Source organism: Myotis davidii, unplaced genomic scaffold (assembly GCF_000327345.1).
Source record: "Myotis davidii unplaced genomic scaffold, ASM32734v1 scaffold1066, whole genome shotgun sequence".
Lineage (NCBI taxonomy): Eukaryota > Metazoa > Chordata > Mammalia > Chiroptera > Vespertilionidae > Myotis > Myotis davidii.
The window spans coordinates 211,408-229,679 of record NW_006296622.1 but is presented as its reverse complement, the minus strand read 5'-3'; the positions used below and the strand labels follow the sequence as shown (position 1 = coordinate 229,679).

At 38.6% G+C, this 18,272-nt stretch overlaps 1 protein-coding gene across 2 annotated transcripts in view; it reads right to left on the bottom strand.

The window, feature by feature from the left end:
- Positions 1–6,213: 6,213 nt before the first annotated feature.
- Positions 6,214–18,272, bottom strand: part of PLOD2 (procollagen-lysine, 2-oxoglutarate 5-dioxygenase 2) — a 161,102-nt gene continuing 149,043 nt past the window's right edge. For both annotated transcript variants that reach the window (XM_006772125.2, XM_015569374.1), the window contains 5 exons: positions 13,925–13,990; positions 12,351–12,455; positions 10,628–10,774; positions 10,393–10,518; positions 6,214–7,597 (listed from right to left, as the gene is read on the bottom strand). In XM_006772125.2, coding sequence (XP_006772188.1) covers positions 7,442–7,597; positions 10,393–10,518; positions 10,628–10,774; positions 12,351–12,455; positions 13,925–13,990 — 600 coding nt within the window. In that variant the 3' untranslated portion in view covers positions 6,214–7,441. The remainder of the gene's footprint in view (positions 7,598–10,392; positions 10,519–10,627; positions 10,775–12,350; positions 12,456–13,924; positions 13,991–18,272) is intronic.

Genomic DNA, 18,272 nt, shown 5'->3' with positions numbered 1-18,272 from the left:
AAAGCAATGGTTATAGAGGTGCTTAAGGAATTTAGTGCATATTACAAGGAACTCATTGGGAACTATAGAAGCATGAAAAAGGAAATAGAAACCATTAAACAGAACCAGACAGAAATGAAGAATGATATATCTGACATCAAGAACACACTGGAAGGAATTAAAGTACATTGGATGAAGCAGAGGATTGTATCAGTGATTTGGGAGACAAGGTAGAAATAAATACCTAATTAGAGCAGCAAATGGAACAACAGAATTAAAATTTAGGAAGTTGACTTAAAGGAGCACTGAGACAACATGAAATGTAACAAAATCCACATTATAGGAATACCAGGAAGGGGAAGAAGGTGAGAAAGGAATAGAGAACCTGTTTAAAGAAATAATTATAGAAAACTTCTCCAAGCTGGTGATGGGAAATTTCACACAAAATCAGGAGGCACAGAGAGTCCTAATCAAGATGAATCCAAAGAGAGTCACACCTAGACACATCTAAACTTAAAATGACAAATGTTAAAGACAAAGAAAGAATCTTAAAGCCAGCAAGAGAGAGAGAGAAAATGATGTACAAAAGAGTTCCCATTAGAATGTCAGATGTTTCTCAATAAAAACACTTCAGGCCAGAAGGGAGTGGCATGAAGTTTTTGAAGTGATGAAAAGCAAGGGTCAAAATCCAAGACTACTGTATCGAGCAAGGCTATCATTTAAAATTGAAAACTTTCCAGACAAAAAAAAAAAAAAAGGTTAAAGGAGTACATTACCACCAAGCCAGGAATGCAAGAAATGTTAAAGGGACAATTTTAAGAAGAAAGAAAAGGAGAGAGAGAGGATCATAGTTATAAAGAAAATAAAAATGGCAATAAATAAATACCATCAATAAACCCCTTAAATGTAAATGGATTAAATGTTCCAGTCAAAAGACATAGCATGACTAAAAGAGACAAAGAAGACCACTACATAATACTATAGGAAATGTTTCAGCAAGAAAATATAACCCTTGTAAACATATATGTACCAATATAAGAGCAACTAAGTATATAATAAAACTCTTGATGGACTTTAAAGGAGAGATTGACAGTAATACAGTCATAGTAGAGGACTTTAACACCTACTGACATCACTGGATAGATCTTCCAGACCAAAAAAAAAAAAAAATCAACAAGGAAACAGAGGCCTTAAATGACACACTAGATCAGACCTATCAAACTGATATTTACAGAACATTTCACCCCAAAGCAACAAAATATATATTCCTCACAAGTGCACATGGAATATCTGAATTTTAGGACACAAAAACAAGTCTATAAAAATTCAAGAAGATTAATATAATTCCACACATCTTCTTGGACACAATGGCATGAAGTTAGAAATACACTAAAATAAAAAAACACCCAAATACATGGAGGCTAAGTAGCATGTTATTAAACAACAAATGGGTACCAATGAGATCAAGCAAGAAATTAAAAACTTCCTGGAAACAAATGAATATGAACATACAGCAACCCTAAACCTATGGAACATCGCAAAAGCAGTCCTGAGAGGGAAGTTCATAGCATTATAGACCTTCTGCGCCCCCCCCCCACAAAAGCATAAACTAATCCTACAACTAGACGAATTAGAAAGAGAACAACAAGAAAATCCCAGAGTAAGTAGAAGAAAGGAAATAATAAAGATCAGAGTGGAAATAAATGACATAGAGACTAAAAATACAGGACGAAAGATCAATAAATCAAAGAGCTGGTCCTTTGAAAGCATAAACAAGATTGATGAATCCCTGGCCATATTCATCAAGAAATAGAGGACACAAATAAATAAAATCAGAAATGAAAGAGGCAGTATAACAACGGACACCACAGAAATACAAAGAATTGTAAGCAAATACTGTGAACAACAAACTGGACAGCCTGGGTGAAATGGACAAATTCCTAGAAACACATAATCTTCCAAAATGCAATGATAGATCTGACAAGGGGTTAATATCCAAAATATATAAAGTACTCATACAACTCAACAAAAGGATGACAAACAATCCAATTAAAAAGTGGCAAAGTACCTGAATATACATTTCTCCAAAGAGGACATGCAATGGGCCAAGAGACATATGGAAAAATGTTCAAAGTCACTAATCATCTGAGAAATGCATATTAAAATGACAATGAGATATCACCTCACACCTATCAGAATGGTTATTATTAAAAAATCAACAAACAATTGCTAGTGAGGATGTGGAGAAAAGGGAACACTAGTACACTGCTGGTGGGAGCACAGATTGATGTAGCCATTATAGAAAACAGCATGGAGTTTCCTCAAAAATTAAAAATGGAACTTCTGTTTGACTCAGTGATCCCAATTATGGGAATATATCCTAAAACCCCCCAAACACCAAACAGAAAGAATATATGCACCCTTATATATTAATAGCAGCATTATTTACAATAGATAAGATTTGGATACAGCCCAAGTGCCCATCAGTAGATGAATGGATAAAAACTGTGAGACATTTACACAATGGAATACTATGCAGCTGTAAACAAAGAGGGATCTCTTAGCCTTTGGGACAGCATGGGTGGACATGGGGAATATTATGCTATGTGAAATAAGCCAATCTGAGAAAGATAAATGTCACATCATCTCACTTATTTTTGGAAGCTAATGAACAAAATAAATCGACTAACATAATAAGACTCAAAGCATGGAGGTATAGAACAAACTGACATATTTCGATGTGGGATTGGGGGGATGAGAAGAGATAAAGCAATGAACTTATATACTTATATGCATAGCCCATGGGCATGGACAATAGGCTGGTGATGATCTGGGTGGTGGTGGTGGTAGGGGCTGGGTGGTGCTAGAGGGTAAAGGGGGGAAAATGGGAGACATCTGTAATACTATCAACAATAAATATATTTTTAAAAAGTATTGCTATTCTAAAAACCTCAGGTTAACAGTCCTATTTGACAAAGGCTGTTTTCATAAAGTCTTAAAGACATTAATTTTCCAAAATAGTCAACATCTAGTCAAAATTAAGTATTTACTGAAACTGACTTCTCAACTGTGATTAAAAATATTATTTGCTTTTCCTGCAACTTGAAGAGATCTTTTGAACAGACCACTCCATATTCCAAATGAAGTCAGGTCCCCAAAATGTCATACAAGATGGGCTTTAGTGCTTAGCAAGCAGAAAAATTGAGTGCACATGACAGACAGGAAAATAGTGATAGTGGTAGAGGAATATATAAAGAGATTCTGTCATTAGGATGGAATATTCAATTTACATGTTAATTGTTTTCTATATTTTTATTCTATAGAGGGGTACAATTTGATCTGTAAGGTACATTACCAATACTGGTAAATCACTAATGTTTTTCAAAAATGAAGCCTAATAGAGAAAATTAATATACTAGACTAGAACTAAAGTATTTGTGTTAGGGGAAAATATTCATGCTGACTCCAATGCACATTGGGGAGTTAGAAAAAAATACTGCCATGAACATTTAAAGCCTTTGGTAATATATACATGCCCATGCACACACATGCAAACATAAATCTTTATCTTTGACATTAATAGAATTTATTTAATGAAATTAAATTACTTATGGGAATTCTTCTCTTTCTACTGTTTGTAAGTTAAATAATAATGTGCAAATTATTTCCATAGAAAAATATTTCAGTTCTTAAAACAATTAAAAAAAATAGCAATTCCACTTCTGAGTATATATCTGAAGGAAACAAGATCATTATCTCAAAAAGACATCTGCACTCATGTTAATTATAGCATCTATACTAATAAAAGGGTAATATGCTAACTAGGGTAGACGTCTTCCAGACGTTCTTCTGGACGTCCATCTGGACAAAGTCACAGCAGCTGTGAGGCCTGGGGCTCATGGCAACTATGGGCTCAGGCAGCCATGAGCCCCAGCAGCTGCAAGGCCTGGGGCTCAGGCAGCCATGAGCCCCAGTGGCTGTGAGACCCCGGACTCAGACCTCGCAGCCTCTGCGACCATGGCCGGCAGTGGCAGCAGCAGTGGGGTGATGGGGGTAGTGCCTTCTCCTGATCAGCTCAGTCGTCTTCCACAGAGGGAGGCCAGACTGATGTGGGGAGTAGGCCTAAGCTGTCAATGGGACATCTCCTGAGGGCTCCTGGACTGTGAGAGGGGGCAGGCCGGGCTGAGGCCCCTCCTCCCCAGTGCATGAATTTTCGTGCATCGGGCCTCTAGTTATTTATAATAACCAAGACATAAAAACAACTTAAATGTCCACTGATGGTAAAGTGGTAAAGAAGTTGCACCACGCACACACACATGCACACACATTAGAGTATTAGTCTGTGGGAAGAGCTCAGGAAATTTCTCTCAGTGCAGTGGCAGATGCAATGGCGTGAGCACACTCCACCTATACAAGCTTCCTCAGCACACCGGGAAGTGGCTGTGCCCACCTGAGCAAACCCCCTAGAGCCCCTACATAGTACCCTGATCTTTCCTACCATTGGTTTCCCTAAGGATTGTGTAAACTTCTGATTGGTCCAAAAAGTTATATATGTTGGTGCACTTACACAATAAACTTAGATCTGCGTCTTTGAACCTGGTCTCCAGAGTCGGGCATGCTTCGTTAGGACTCCGTCGGCCTCACCCCCGCGGGACCCCCTGCCTCATTAGTCAATCATAAAAAAAGAAGGAAAAACAGTCTGTCCGGTGTGGTTCAGTGGTTGAGCATCAACCTATGAACCAGGAGATCACAGTTTGATTCCAGGATAGGTAACATGCCTGGGTTGTGGGCTCAGTCCCCAGTAGGGGGTGTGCAGGAGGCAGCTGGTTGATGATTCTCTCTCATCATTGATGTTTCTATCTTCCTCTTCCTTCCTTTCTGAAACCAATAAAAATATTTTTTAAAATTTTTTTAAAAAGAAGGAAATACTGCCATTTGTGACAACATAGATGAGCCTTGAGGGTGTTGTTGAGTGAAGTAAGTCAGACAAAGGCAAATACTGTATGCTTTCTCATTTATATGTGGGAGCTAAAAAATGTGAACTCACAAAAACACAGTACAGATTGATGGTTGTCCAAGTTGAGCAAGTTTCAAGCTGCAGCTTTCTCCATCTATCCAGTCCTGTCTCTTTTCCATCTTTCAAATTTCCTGATTTACTTATGGGAATTTCTCACTTTCCCTCACTAATCATGAATTTTTCTTTTAAAAAGTACATGTATTCTTTTATTAAATATGGAATGAGAAGGAAAATAAGCTGTCAGTAGGACATCCCCATGCACTCAGCTGACCACCTCCATCCAATTTCTAGAAACATTGCATGTGATTAAAATAGTGAATAAAGGTTAGCACCCATGGGTACCACCACTGAAAAGAACCAGGACCTGGTACATCGGTCCTCTGAAATGTGCTACAGGCACAGCATGCTGGCTTGCATTAGTAGAATTCTGTTTTTATAAGCAGAGTCTGTCTTGACTGGATAGCATCTATAACATGCCAACTGTTACATATTTGGAATACCATCCCTGAGGTATACTAAATGTAAGTCACAAATCATTACTAAAATGTCTCCTCAATGAACTTCATGGATAGGAGGAATTTACTCTAGGTATTAAGTGCTACTAAGAAAAGAGGGAGAACCCAACTTCCTTATTTTCTAAGAGCATCTCCCAGTAATTGTTGTTACAATTACTCATCACCACATCCTCAATGCTTGTAATAGTTCCTAGCCTACAGTAGAAACTTGAAAAACACAATTGAATAAATATATATTGAGCCCTGGCCAGGTAGCTCAGTTGGTTAGAGCATCATCCCCATATGCCAAGGTTGTGGGTTTGATCTCCAGTCAGGGCACATACAACAGGCAGTCAATGAATGTATGCATGAGTGGAACAACAAATCAATGTTTCTCTGTCTCTCTTTTTTTCTCTCCCTTTCTCTCTATCTAAAATCAATAAAATAAAAAAATAGAGAAAAATGAATAAAATAATATATATTTCTATTTCCTCACTTGTAAAATAAGTTAGATCAAACCCCTAGTCATTTTGAGATTGAAGATATTAATTCCACTTGAAAGTAAATAGAGTTTTCATTAAGTTATGATGAAATGTAAATGTACCAAGCAAAATGAAAATTCATAGTCTATTATCTCCAGATATTTCCTTTTGGATTCCTCAATTATAATTATCTTCTTAAGCTACATCACCAATAATAAAGAAAACAACAGAAACTTATTTTAAATTATTTTATTTTTCAGAATTTTCTAACACATGGTGTTAGAAAAATGAATTTTGGTACCATGACTTAAAACTTCTTCTCAAGTTTAGCCTTTAAATTAAACACAGTAGCTACAATAAGGATATTTAAACCTCACTCAGAGAAATGGTGAAAATCAAGGCACAAATTCTTTTGTGGAGGGAAATTATTTCAAAGTGTGATTTTTAAAAGCTAATAAGAAGAGTAAGAAGGATAAAATAGAGACCATGCTGGGAAGACAAAAAACTGAATAATTCTCCCTAAAAAGAGAATAAAGAGGGGGGCAAAAAGCAAAAGGAAGGCTCACTAACTTATTTTCCTGATATAAAATTCAAGTACTTAAAACTTTTTTAAAAATCATAAAATGCTGCTACTCATCTCAAAGAAAAAGTAATCTTCATTATTTTCTAGAATTAAAAACAACATTTTTTACTTAAGGATAGTCAGTGATCTTAAGTCAATACTTAGAAATGGAAAGGTTTGCTTTTCTAAATCTAATATCTACGTAATATAATCTACCTTGAAAAAAATCATCTGAAGGAACACAGGACTTTATTTCTAATACAAATGTAAAAATAAACACTAACAATCTAAACAAAAGGGCTTTCAACTGGATATGAACTTACTGTATTTTGCACTAAATTTCTTAATGACAAACATTGTGCAATACTGTTTTTTATATTCCATCAGGAAGTACTGTAAAACATACCTACACAGGTGATCAAAAAAGTACTTACACAATTGCACAAAAATTCAGTTAGAATTCCAGTTTTCCAACATTTAAAAAATTGCCAATTTTCACTTATATCCATCTTATCTACATGTTGATAAATAAAATTCTTCCCAGGTATTGTTAAATAAGAAAATACTAGTCTCATTTGTCATTTGTGCATTTGTACCTGAATATTTTACCAACTGAAACACATATTCAGAAAAACTGTCATTATTCTCAGAGACAATAAGGCAAAGAAATAAATATTTGCTTTTAATTTTTTTCCTTTCTTTTCTTCTTCAATCTGTGTTTTAAGGCTCAGAGCAGACATTATGATATATCAATTTTTTTTATAAGGTATTCAAATGTTTGGCCCAAAGTGAAGTTGTTCTGTTGAAGTTACTTAAATATTCCTCTCATCTTCTCAAGTAACTTCAAACATGTTCATGCCAGTCATCCATTTCAAAAGGAGCAGTGATTCAAAGGAAAGTTAATAACTTAGGGATCTATAAAAGACACTGCAATGTATCTTGTTCCATTTTTAACAGGAAGCCCTTCATGCAGATGTGTGAGTCTCCCTGGGTGCATAAAACTCCAGCCTTTTCTCGGTGATTCAATAGAGCAATTGTATCGTAGAAATTTGCATCCACCTCCCTAAAAGAGATGAAACAAATAAATGTATCATCCTATTATGTTTAATATTTTATCACTAGAGGTCTGGTGCACAAAATTCATGTGTTGGGGGGTGTGTGTCCCTCAGCCTGGCCTGTGCCCTCTCACAATCCAGGATGCCTCATGCACCAGTGGCCATACTTTTCATACAGGTGCAAGGCATCTTGCTGTTGTATAAGCTACATTTTTTTTTGCCCTGAGTATAAAAAGTAGTACATAACATGATCCTTCTGAGGCAGTACTACCATTTTCCCCATCTTACGGGTGGAAAAACTGAAGCAGAGAGAAGTTAAGTAATTGGCTTTGTCACACAGTTATAAGTGTGAGGATCAGAGCTGACCACAAAATGTGCAAGCCAGAGTCCATGCATGTCATCGCTGCATCATCCTGTTTTTTTCAGTGTTAAGAGTAGACTTGCCAGGTTTTAATTTTTAAATCTAAGAGACTGTTTCCAATATATAGGAATGCATGCTCATCCCCATGCAGAATAAACAGGATGTGGACAGTTTGGAGGTTCTTCTGATGAATTAGGATTAAACAGCCACAGATCTCTTTTTCAAATACTGCAGAAGCCACCTTCCTTGTTTAACTGTGTGGGATATAGCCATTTATAAGCTATGACATAGTCACTTGCTATCCGGGACCCCTCGGGGAATGTCCGACTGACGGTTTAGAGGTTAGAAAAAAACCTTGCGAGAGAAAAAATCAAAACAGAGGCCACTCCAGCGAGGTTGGGTTCTGAGGAGTTAGGGCTAACTTTCTGCGTGAAGATTCACCAGGTCAGGGAAGAGGGGAGGAAGGAGTGTGTGTGTGTGTGTGTGTGTGTGTGTGTGTGTGTGTGTGTGTGAGAGAGAGAGAGAGAGAGAGAGAGACTCCTCCCCAAAGACTCCAGACTCTTATTTTAAAGCACAAAACCTTGCTTCCCCACGTTTATCACACATCTAAACACAAACCATCGTGTACTTCAAGCAACATATATTAGGGAAAGCGAATATAGCCTTAAAGCAAAGGTTAGGGGTTTCAGAAGTAACTCCTCTATTCTCCTGGGCAGAAGCTCCTGGGGCGGCGGGGGGGCTGCCTCTTTGCGAATCCACATTTATCTCTTGGTGCATGGGAGGTTAGGGAGCACAGCATTATCCTGGGAAGGGAAGGTCACGGGAACTGCACATTTGATACTCACCCAGTTTCATTTCTTCACCCTCCCAGGTAGCTCAACCCTACTGGGTGTGGGGAGAGATTGGGCGGCTCTCCAGTGGTGATTCTGCGGCTGCTGGGGGGCAAAGAAAAGCCTCCCCCAAAAAAGGTTTTTCAAAAGCCTTCAAGAAGCCACGAAGGTTAAACAGCGCAACTGGGCTCAGTGAGAGCCAAACTGTCTTCCCACTTGCACCTGCATGTCTGTGCCTCCACGGGCAGCCCAGGGTGCCCTCTCAGACCCTCGCTCCACCCTCCCACCTCCCTCACACACACTTTGGACTGGGTGCTGCTGCACGGGGGCGCGGGGGGCTGCTTATATGTACTCCTTTGACCTCTGCACTATCCCAAACTCCCGAACCCCAGGGCTCACTTCCGGGCTTCCGAAGCCCTCAAAGTCTCTCCCTCAATCCCAAGGCACTGCTCCCTGCCACCTCCCAGCTGCAGCCAACACTCAGACGTGGAGGCGAGCGGCCCTGCGGGCCCACCCTCCTTTCCCTCCTCCACTCACTACGTCTGGGTACTGGCACAGATCTGTGGGCCACGCAGTTTAGTGAACACATGCCCAATGTCAAGAATGGTTCCCAGTGCCTTTGCCCGAAGGTAACCAGGGCAGTCTCCCCCTGGGAACTCAGTCCTGGGGTGCTGCTTTCCACCTCTAAATTCAGATCTCATGCAATTCACACCAAAAAACCCCTGCTCCCTCGAGGAAGAGACCCACTGAAGAGACTCCTGAGGCAGTGTGGGGCACGCCTCCTCTGCACTTGTGCAGAGTGTCATGTTTGCAAACAGTGAGCAAGCCTGCTGCGCTGCTCAAGGGGGAGACATGTGTAGCCACCAAAACAATGGTTCCTATCTTTTCTCTTTTGTTTACGGAGAGATTCCAATCCTATCCCTAACCCCTATGTAGCCATGCGCCCAAAACTCCTTCCTATGCCCCTTCTCCAGACACCGGCCCTCCAATGTCCTGGCTGCTTCTGCCCACTCTGAGAGGAGCTGCACTATAAGTTCATATGTTTGACTAGTTAAGAAAAAAAAAAAAACAGGCTGAAATTGGACTTACATAAAACCCGTCCATGGTAACCACTTGTTCTACAGGAGCACCCATAGCACCCAAGTACTTGAGACCCTTGCAATCTGGGACTCCTCTGGGGATGTCTGACTGCATATTTAGGAGGAGCCCGAACCAGGCCGGGTGCCGTGCAGCTCACTCTCATCCCAGCCGCTGTGCCTGCTGCCGCCACTTGGTAGTACTGCCCAGTCAGGAGAGGCTCCCGCTGCTGCAGCTGTGCTCATCAGCCATGAGCCCAGCTTCTGGCTGAGCAGCACTCCCGCTGTGGGAGCGCACTGACTACCAGGGGGCAGCTCCTGAGTTAAGCATCTGTTCCCTGGTGGTCAGTGTGCATCATAGGGACTGGTTGACTGGTCATGCTGGTCATTCCACTGTAATGGTCACTGGGCTTTTATATATAGAGATTGGCAAAATTCAAATTATGCCACATAAGAAGAAAAGTAAAAAAGGGGGGGAAGGGTTTAAGGCCTTTTTGTAATGACTGAGGAATGTAAAAAATAAAACCCATAATTACCTGAAAATCTTCTCCCACATTATTGAGTGCAATGTTGATGGTAAATGTAGAAGCATCGTGATGAGGGCGAAGAGAACGCTGTCTGTCAGGGGAGTATTTTACCACAAAATTCAATAATGCAAATCCCTAAAAAGGCAAAGTAAATGAATGGATTTGCTTAGCAATAAAAACATAAAATAGCATATGTGTGTAAAAACTGGTAAGAGGTAGGCAGGAGGAATGGGAGAATAACTACCTTTGTATAATAGCCTGCAAAGACCTTCAGTGTAACTGGTGCAATAAACTCCCGGATAAAATGAAGCCAAACATTTTCCAGATCAATTTGCTTCATGTGGATATCATCAGTTGGGACATTTTCATAACCACCAGATATACGGCTATCCTAAAAACAAATAAATGACATCATAAAGTGTGGTCTACAGCAATCCACATTTATACTATCTTGGAATTTTTTCAATCCCAAGATCATTATAAATAAAGAAATTAACAGTTTAATTATGGCACACCATCTACTTTAACTGCAAGACTATCAAAAAAAACTTAGGTAAAATGGCTTTGCAAATATATCCATGAAGCAAAACATTACAGAGTTTAGTAGACTCCTTCCCTACTTATTTAATGTGTTAACCCCAAAATAAAAAGGCCAAAGTAAGAGGTAACAAGTGTTTATTTGAGATTCAAAAGAATAGTTATTTGGAAAGCACCTATTCAGACAGAAACCAAATAGTGTTCTGATTAGGAAACAAAAGCAGTGGGTATTTATGAGAAAGGGAAGGAGAACAATTACATCAATAGAAGGAAGCATTTCTATAGGTGCGAATAAGCTAGCACAGTGATGCTAATGCTAAACAATGCTTTTAATTTCGGTCTAGGTAGTCATGACATCTTCTTTCTTGTAATCTTTGCACACAGTGGTTTTGGATACAATGCTGCTCTTGGATCTAGCTCAAGGTTATTTTGCCCTTTTAACATTCCAAAGATTTGAGGAATAAGATATGCAAGATTCTAGGATGGCAGCTTCAACTCCATTTTAAAGTGGCTCATTTAGATTATTTTTACAAATGTGTATTTAAGAGCTGACTATAAAGTAAATAAAATTAATTTCCAAAGCCCTTCCAAGCCTCCTAAAGAATGAGTTTTTTACAGTGACCCTTCAGGCAGTCTTAGCTGCTTGATGGACATAAATTTGATGGGTTACCTACCATAGAAACAAGCTTTCCCTGCTTTGTTTCTTACTTCTACTTTGTGGCATCCAGTCTTTCTATGACAGGTTTTCATTATCCTGCCTGCAACTTGCTGACTTCAAGTTCTTCATCATTCTTTGAACTTCTGTATCCCTGATCAGCTAACTGATGTAATTTAACAGAGGCAGGAATATTCAAGAATATTCCACTTAAATTTCTTGGTATTGGGAATGAGTTGGCATGCGAGGATTCTCAGAGGAAAAGAAATACATTGAACCACTAACAGTGAGATTTCCTGCCAAGTCCTTGACACTGAATGTAAATAAAAAACTGACTTACACTGAAAGCATTCAGATTCCTTCTTAAATTTTATACAAAAAAAGCTTTGATAATCAACCAGATAAACTTAGTCTTAGTATTTTTCACTACAGCTCACTATAAAAATGCAGAGAATAAAAAGTGGCCTTAAGAACAACATCACACAGTAAAGATATACATTACCTCACCACTCCAGCCTGGGACATGATCCTTAGGGACTAGCCAGTGTAATTACATGCATAAATGAGAAACTGAGGCCCAGAGAGATCAAATGTTAAACACTCATTAGGTAATGGCAGAATTAGACTTAAACACAGCTCTCCTGACAACCTTGGCTAACCTACTATTCAGAGATGTACAACAAAAACGACAAATCCACCCTAAATTCTCTAAATATCTACCCTTCCCCCAACCCCACATACACATTTCAGTTTTCTGTGTGAAATTATAACTTACGTGATGTTTCCCTCCAGACCACTGGCCATAATGCTCCATTTCTTCCACCAACTCATCACAGGCTTTTTCAGAAAATATGGGAAACCAAAAGACATCTGGACAAGGCTATGACATTGAGAGCACACTTTATTTTTCTTTCTCATAAAGCATGGCATCACCATTAAGAGAATAACATTCTGTGTCTTTTTAAAAATATATTTTATTGATTTTTTACAGAGAGGAAGGGAGAGGGATAGAGAGTTAGAAACATCGATCAGCTGCCTCCTGCACACACCCTACTGGGGATGTGCCCGCAACCAAGGTACATGCCCTTGACTGGAATCGAACCTGGGACCCTTGAGTCCGCAGGCTGATGCTCTATCCACTGAGCCAAACCGGTTAGGGTACATTCTGTGTCTTTTAACTAATAACTAGCATTTTAAAACTAATAGGGCAGAATATTCAATATTTAGCTCACTTAGATGTCCTTTTTAGGAGGTCTGTCCCACATTATTGACATTACTGTTATAAACAATACTAGTTTTGGGAATTTTAACACTTAGGAGACTTTTTTTTTTTTTACATTTTAACATCAGTAAAATAAAACGTGTCTTAAAGTCAAAGCCAAGCAGCCACTGTGATGTAGTTTTAATGCCCCAGCGCTTGGTAAAACATTCATCCTGCCGTCACCTGTGTGAGTACATATGCATATCTGTGTGTCCTTTGTATACATGTATTTAGTTGGTATTGCATTTGCTGAACTGAGTTGCCCTTTAAAATGTCTTTTAAAATGATTTATGCTATAATTTGTGACAGAAATGAAAAGTTATTGTGTATGCAGTGCACTAGAACATATAACATATATTCCTTAATAATTATAAAATAACTCTTTCAATATGTATAAAATAAAAACATTCTAAATGACCAGAAAACATTGTGTCATAGTTTAATTGGCAGTATTTTATTTTTCTTTCTCATAGTATACAAAATAAAGAGATAACTCAGAATCAAAGATTCCTTATATTCTCTAAAATAAGTTATTAGCAATAGTTTGGAATACTACTAATCTCAAACAGAGTTCATTTTGTAAAAGACATCTCTAAGAGATTCTTGGAGCCTAATTTCTTTCAAAGGTAAACTTTCATGAAAGATATCTGTCAATGACTCCTTATTTTTTGTGGTTTGGGAAAGCTACAACATTAACTTATGGACACACACAATAGTGTGGTGATTCCAGGGGGCAGGATGTGAGGTGGGGGGGGGTGGAGATGGAAGAGGATATAGGGGGGATAAGTGGTCATAGGGGAAAAATGAAATAAAGAAAAAATGAAACAAAAAGAAAGCTATGACATTGAGAGCATGCTTCAAAAAAATGCATGATCTTAAAATTTTTGTTCATTTACACACTCTACAGTTTTATAACTATATGATCATTAAGGCTATAAAATTGGGAATTAAGCCATATGAATTTTACCTAAAGAGTAATTACTGCACTTTCAAAACATCTCCCACTAAAGCAGTATTGTAGTAATAATATGCGCTTCTGGAAAATATAGCAAAAAGTTCTACATATCATAATAATTATTAATACAAACCTGTTCAACTATATTTTCAGTGAAAATCTTTGAATAATCATGGCTTATATACTTTTCCTTCCAGTCCTACAAAAAATAATTAATTGCACAGATTAAAGCAAATACCTTTACAAATACTTGAATAAACAATATAAAGTATATCCATTTTAGAAATTACTCAACTTATAAATGACTGTGTTTTAGACCACCGAAACCACAGCTTATGTTTTTCAATATTTGCCTGATTCTATGTATGATCATATACATTTCTATGAAATGCAAAATTTTGGTTTATGAAGCTTTATATCTCAGAATTTAAAAATGTGAAAAATATTACAGTGATTAGATTTGTATACTATATCCTATGCATCTACACCGGGTAGATAAATATGTGTTTAAAAGTGAACAATACAAAATCCTATCAACAAATATTAGTAAATATTAACACATTAGTCAATTTGAGTATTATCTACATAGTGAATTACTTTAAAATAATTTCAATTTTAAAAATGTATTCAACATTTCTTCCTTCACTGCAGTTTTTAATATCTGTCAAAGAATGATCACAGGGTTCATAACACATTCACTTCCTTAAGTTACTAAATTTAAGATATAGTAAAAATAGATTTTCTTGATGTTAATTCATGAACTAATTCTCCTCTTTGACCAATCTCTGACACATAAACCACACACTGAAATACCTCAATTTTTGTCAATATCAGCTAGGAAATCCTTTCCCTGGGTCAAGTGTTTCATTTAAAACCCCAATTATTTAGAGAGTATATATTAAAATATGGGGTGAGTTATTATTTAAAAAGATTTCTTCTTAAATGTATGTAGGCAGTCTAATGAAATTCTTACGTTTCTCTTTATAAAGTACAAATATAGGAAAGTGACAGGAAAGAACTGAGGTACAGACATAATATAATTCAAATCAAAACATGTTCCAAAAATATTTGTCTGAAGTATACTTTTTGAGGCCAGATTTCAAAGGATTCAGATAATTTATGTACATTATTAGTTTAACATATCTCTGCTTATATGTAGCTAAGATATTTCTGATATAGAGAACCAAAACTATCTTTAAATTCTTTAATAAATTTCATTTACAGTATATAAGGATCAAATTACTATATTATCTCATCACTCCCTCGAACACTTATTAGTTTTTGGATTTCAAAATATGGGGAAAAATTAGAAGTAAATAATCATTCATAACATTTCAGAATCCTTCTGTTTTCTTTCCTATGTATCATTACTGAAATTAAAGAAAAAAGCCCCTAAGACTTTACATTAATTTTTTATTTAGACCACCTTTCAAATATCATTGAACAAACTGTGAACTTACTAATTTCTTATAAGTTCTGTTAATGAGAAAATCATTAAATATGTTGCTATGCATATCCCCTACAAGGTATATCTATATGGTGAATTTCCAAAGAAGACAACAAAGTAAAGCCATAGAAAGAACAGCTGTTCCAACTCACTGGTGATATCATTGTATAGTCTCCAAAGATTTGAATTTTTACACAAACATCTACATTTCAGTACATAATTTGGAATATTTTTTTCAGGAAGCTAACATTACCTAAGAAATCAAATAATACTCTTTTTCAAAATAACAAGAAAGTTAGCACTAAAGTAAAATATGTAATTCCACCCTCACTATTAAAGAAGCTTCTTCTTAAGTCCATGAAAATGTGCAGCTAAATGGACTGGAGGTGCTTTCCTTTATTTATCTACTAGAGGCCTGGTGCATGGATTTGTGCACCGGTGGGGTTCTTCTGCCTGGCCTGCACCCTCTTGCAATCTGGGACCCCTCAGGGGAATGTCGGACTGCCGGTTTAGGCCTGATCCCCGCAGGCAGGTGGCCTGCAGGTATCAGGCAGAAATCGTCAGTCCAACGCCACCTGCTGCTCCTGCTCATCCTGACCCTGCTGTGCCTGCTGCAGGCTCATGCCCAGTCAGTCTCGATGAGGAGAGGCTCGCAGCCGTGAGCCCTGCATTTGGCGCCAGTCGGTCAGCTGAGCAGCGCTAGAGAGAGAGGAGAGAAAGGAGGGGGGAGGGAGAGAGAGAGAGAGAGAGAGAGAGAGAGAGAGAGAGAGAGAGAGGAGAGAGAAACATAGATGTGAGAGAGACATCAATTGGTGAAAATACTTTTAAAGATATTTATTTTTTATTCAACAGAATATTCAGAGACCATTAAATTTCCTATTCCTGAATGTCAATTACTCCTACATAATAAAACAGAATTCTGACCAGGTGGATTAAGAGTTTGTAATTTAAAAGTTTTACTATTTGCAAGGGAAAACCCTAGATAGTAGTATTACAAAGATGAACCTTTAAAAGAGTATTTTCCCTTGAATAAATGTGCTGACTTCACTACAGAGAACAGACCAAAAAAAAAAAAAAAAAAAAGGTTAATTCCTATAGATTCAAATCTTTCAGGAAAGAAATAATTTTAGAATTTAAAAGGAAATTGTTTCCCAACTTAAGACTTTCGATATATGTTAAATCCAGTTATTCTGCAATTTTCTCTGGCTATCTTTGGTATATATTTACAAATTGTTTTATAAAATAAACAAGGAGAGATAGAAAATGGTGGCCCAATAGGCAGATGTGCCATGCACCTCATCCTGGGGCCAGACTGGAAAAGCAACTAAGTCAGAGAACATCAAAGCAGAATTCACAAGTTAGACACAGCTCAGGAGACAATTTACAACAAGAAAGGGCAGAGAACACCTGGAGAACAGTAGGAACTGGGATCTGGACTGAAGAGGGCCAGCTGGCCAGTGGGCCAACAATGTGAGGAGGAAGCTGCGGTGCATCAAAGCCACTTGGCAACAGGCATAACATCCAACTGTGAAAAAGAAAAGTCACAGATTTGCTGCCTCAAAAGGCTGAGGCAGCCTGAACAGCTCAGTGCCGGGGGAAGAGAAACATGCAGTTTAGTGGTTGTTTTGGTTTGGTTTTGTCTTTGCTATTATGCACTAAACCCAGAACATAGGACTTTTCAATTGCAAACACTCACCTGAGGCTTCTGCGCTGGGAGAGAGGCACAGACTTGAGGAGTCTGAGGAGAGGCTGAGGAGGGAAGTAGGGCAGAGAGACATGGCCAGGACTCCTGCATTTGGACGTTCTTAAAGCTTCCAAACCAAAGTGGTCATTTCTTCTCTGAAGAGCTAGCCCCTCCCAGTAGCCACAAGACAGGTAATATAGCCTGCCACACCCTGCCTGCATTTTGAGTTATACCAAGGAAAGAAGGCAGAGGCCAAATTTACACATTTTAATAGGCCCAAAGAACTCTCAGTGACTGTATAGGAAGATGTGCCGGTCCACCCTGCTATTCTGGGAACCAGACTGATAAAAACTCCAGATTGCTAGCCAACCCCACTGGCCTCCATACAAGGATCTCTGAATAACCAAGGCCAGAGTAATATTTTGGGCCACTCATGGCCCATCTGGGTCAGGGAAAAAACATCCATCTGATTCCCAGAAAGCCAAACAGCACCACTCACTCCTAAAGCCCTATCAGTGATTAAGATTGACAGTTGGCAGACAGGAAAAGCAGACAGATTGGTCCCACCTGCTTATAGCCAAGGCCTGTGGAGACAGACACAAGCATAGTAGTGGTGGATTGCTTGGAGCTTCAACAGGGTGCAAAAAGCCAAAAGAGCCCTAACCGGTTTGGCTCAGTGGATAGAGCATCAGCCTGTGGACTGAAGGGTCCCTGGTTTGATTCTGGTCAAGGGTATGTACCTTGGTTGCAGGCACATCCCCAGTAGAGGGTGTGTGGGAGGCAGCTGATCAATGTTTCTCTCTCATCAATGTTTCTAACTCTCTATCCCTCTCCCTTCCTGTAAAGAATCAATAATAATAATTTTAAAAAGCCAAAAGTTAGTGTCTGACAGTGGTCAGCACCTAACTCCTTAAAAGGAAGCCCAGAATTGGCACACAGAAGAGTGGGATTCTAAACAAGCTGCCACAGGGCATTAAAATTCGGCTGAAGTGATTGAAGCAAGTCTTGCCCTGGAGGGGTGTCTCCAGCACAGAAGTTCTCCCACTGCAGAGACAGCTGATTCTCACAGCCAATTGGCCTGGAGGCCAATTCCTCCCAGTGATACCCACAACAATCAAGGCTTAACTACAACAAGACTGTGCACAAAGACCACAAGGGGGTGCACCAAGAGTGTCCTCCTCAGGTAATTGGGGAGGCTGAACCACTGGGCCCTAGAGGACACTTAGCACAGAAAACCACTTTATCAATACAGGGAAGCATAAAAAAAATGCGGAGACAAAGAAAAAGGACACAGATGACAGAAATGGAGGAAAGCAAACTACTGGATATAGAGTTCAAAACCACACTTTT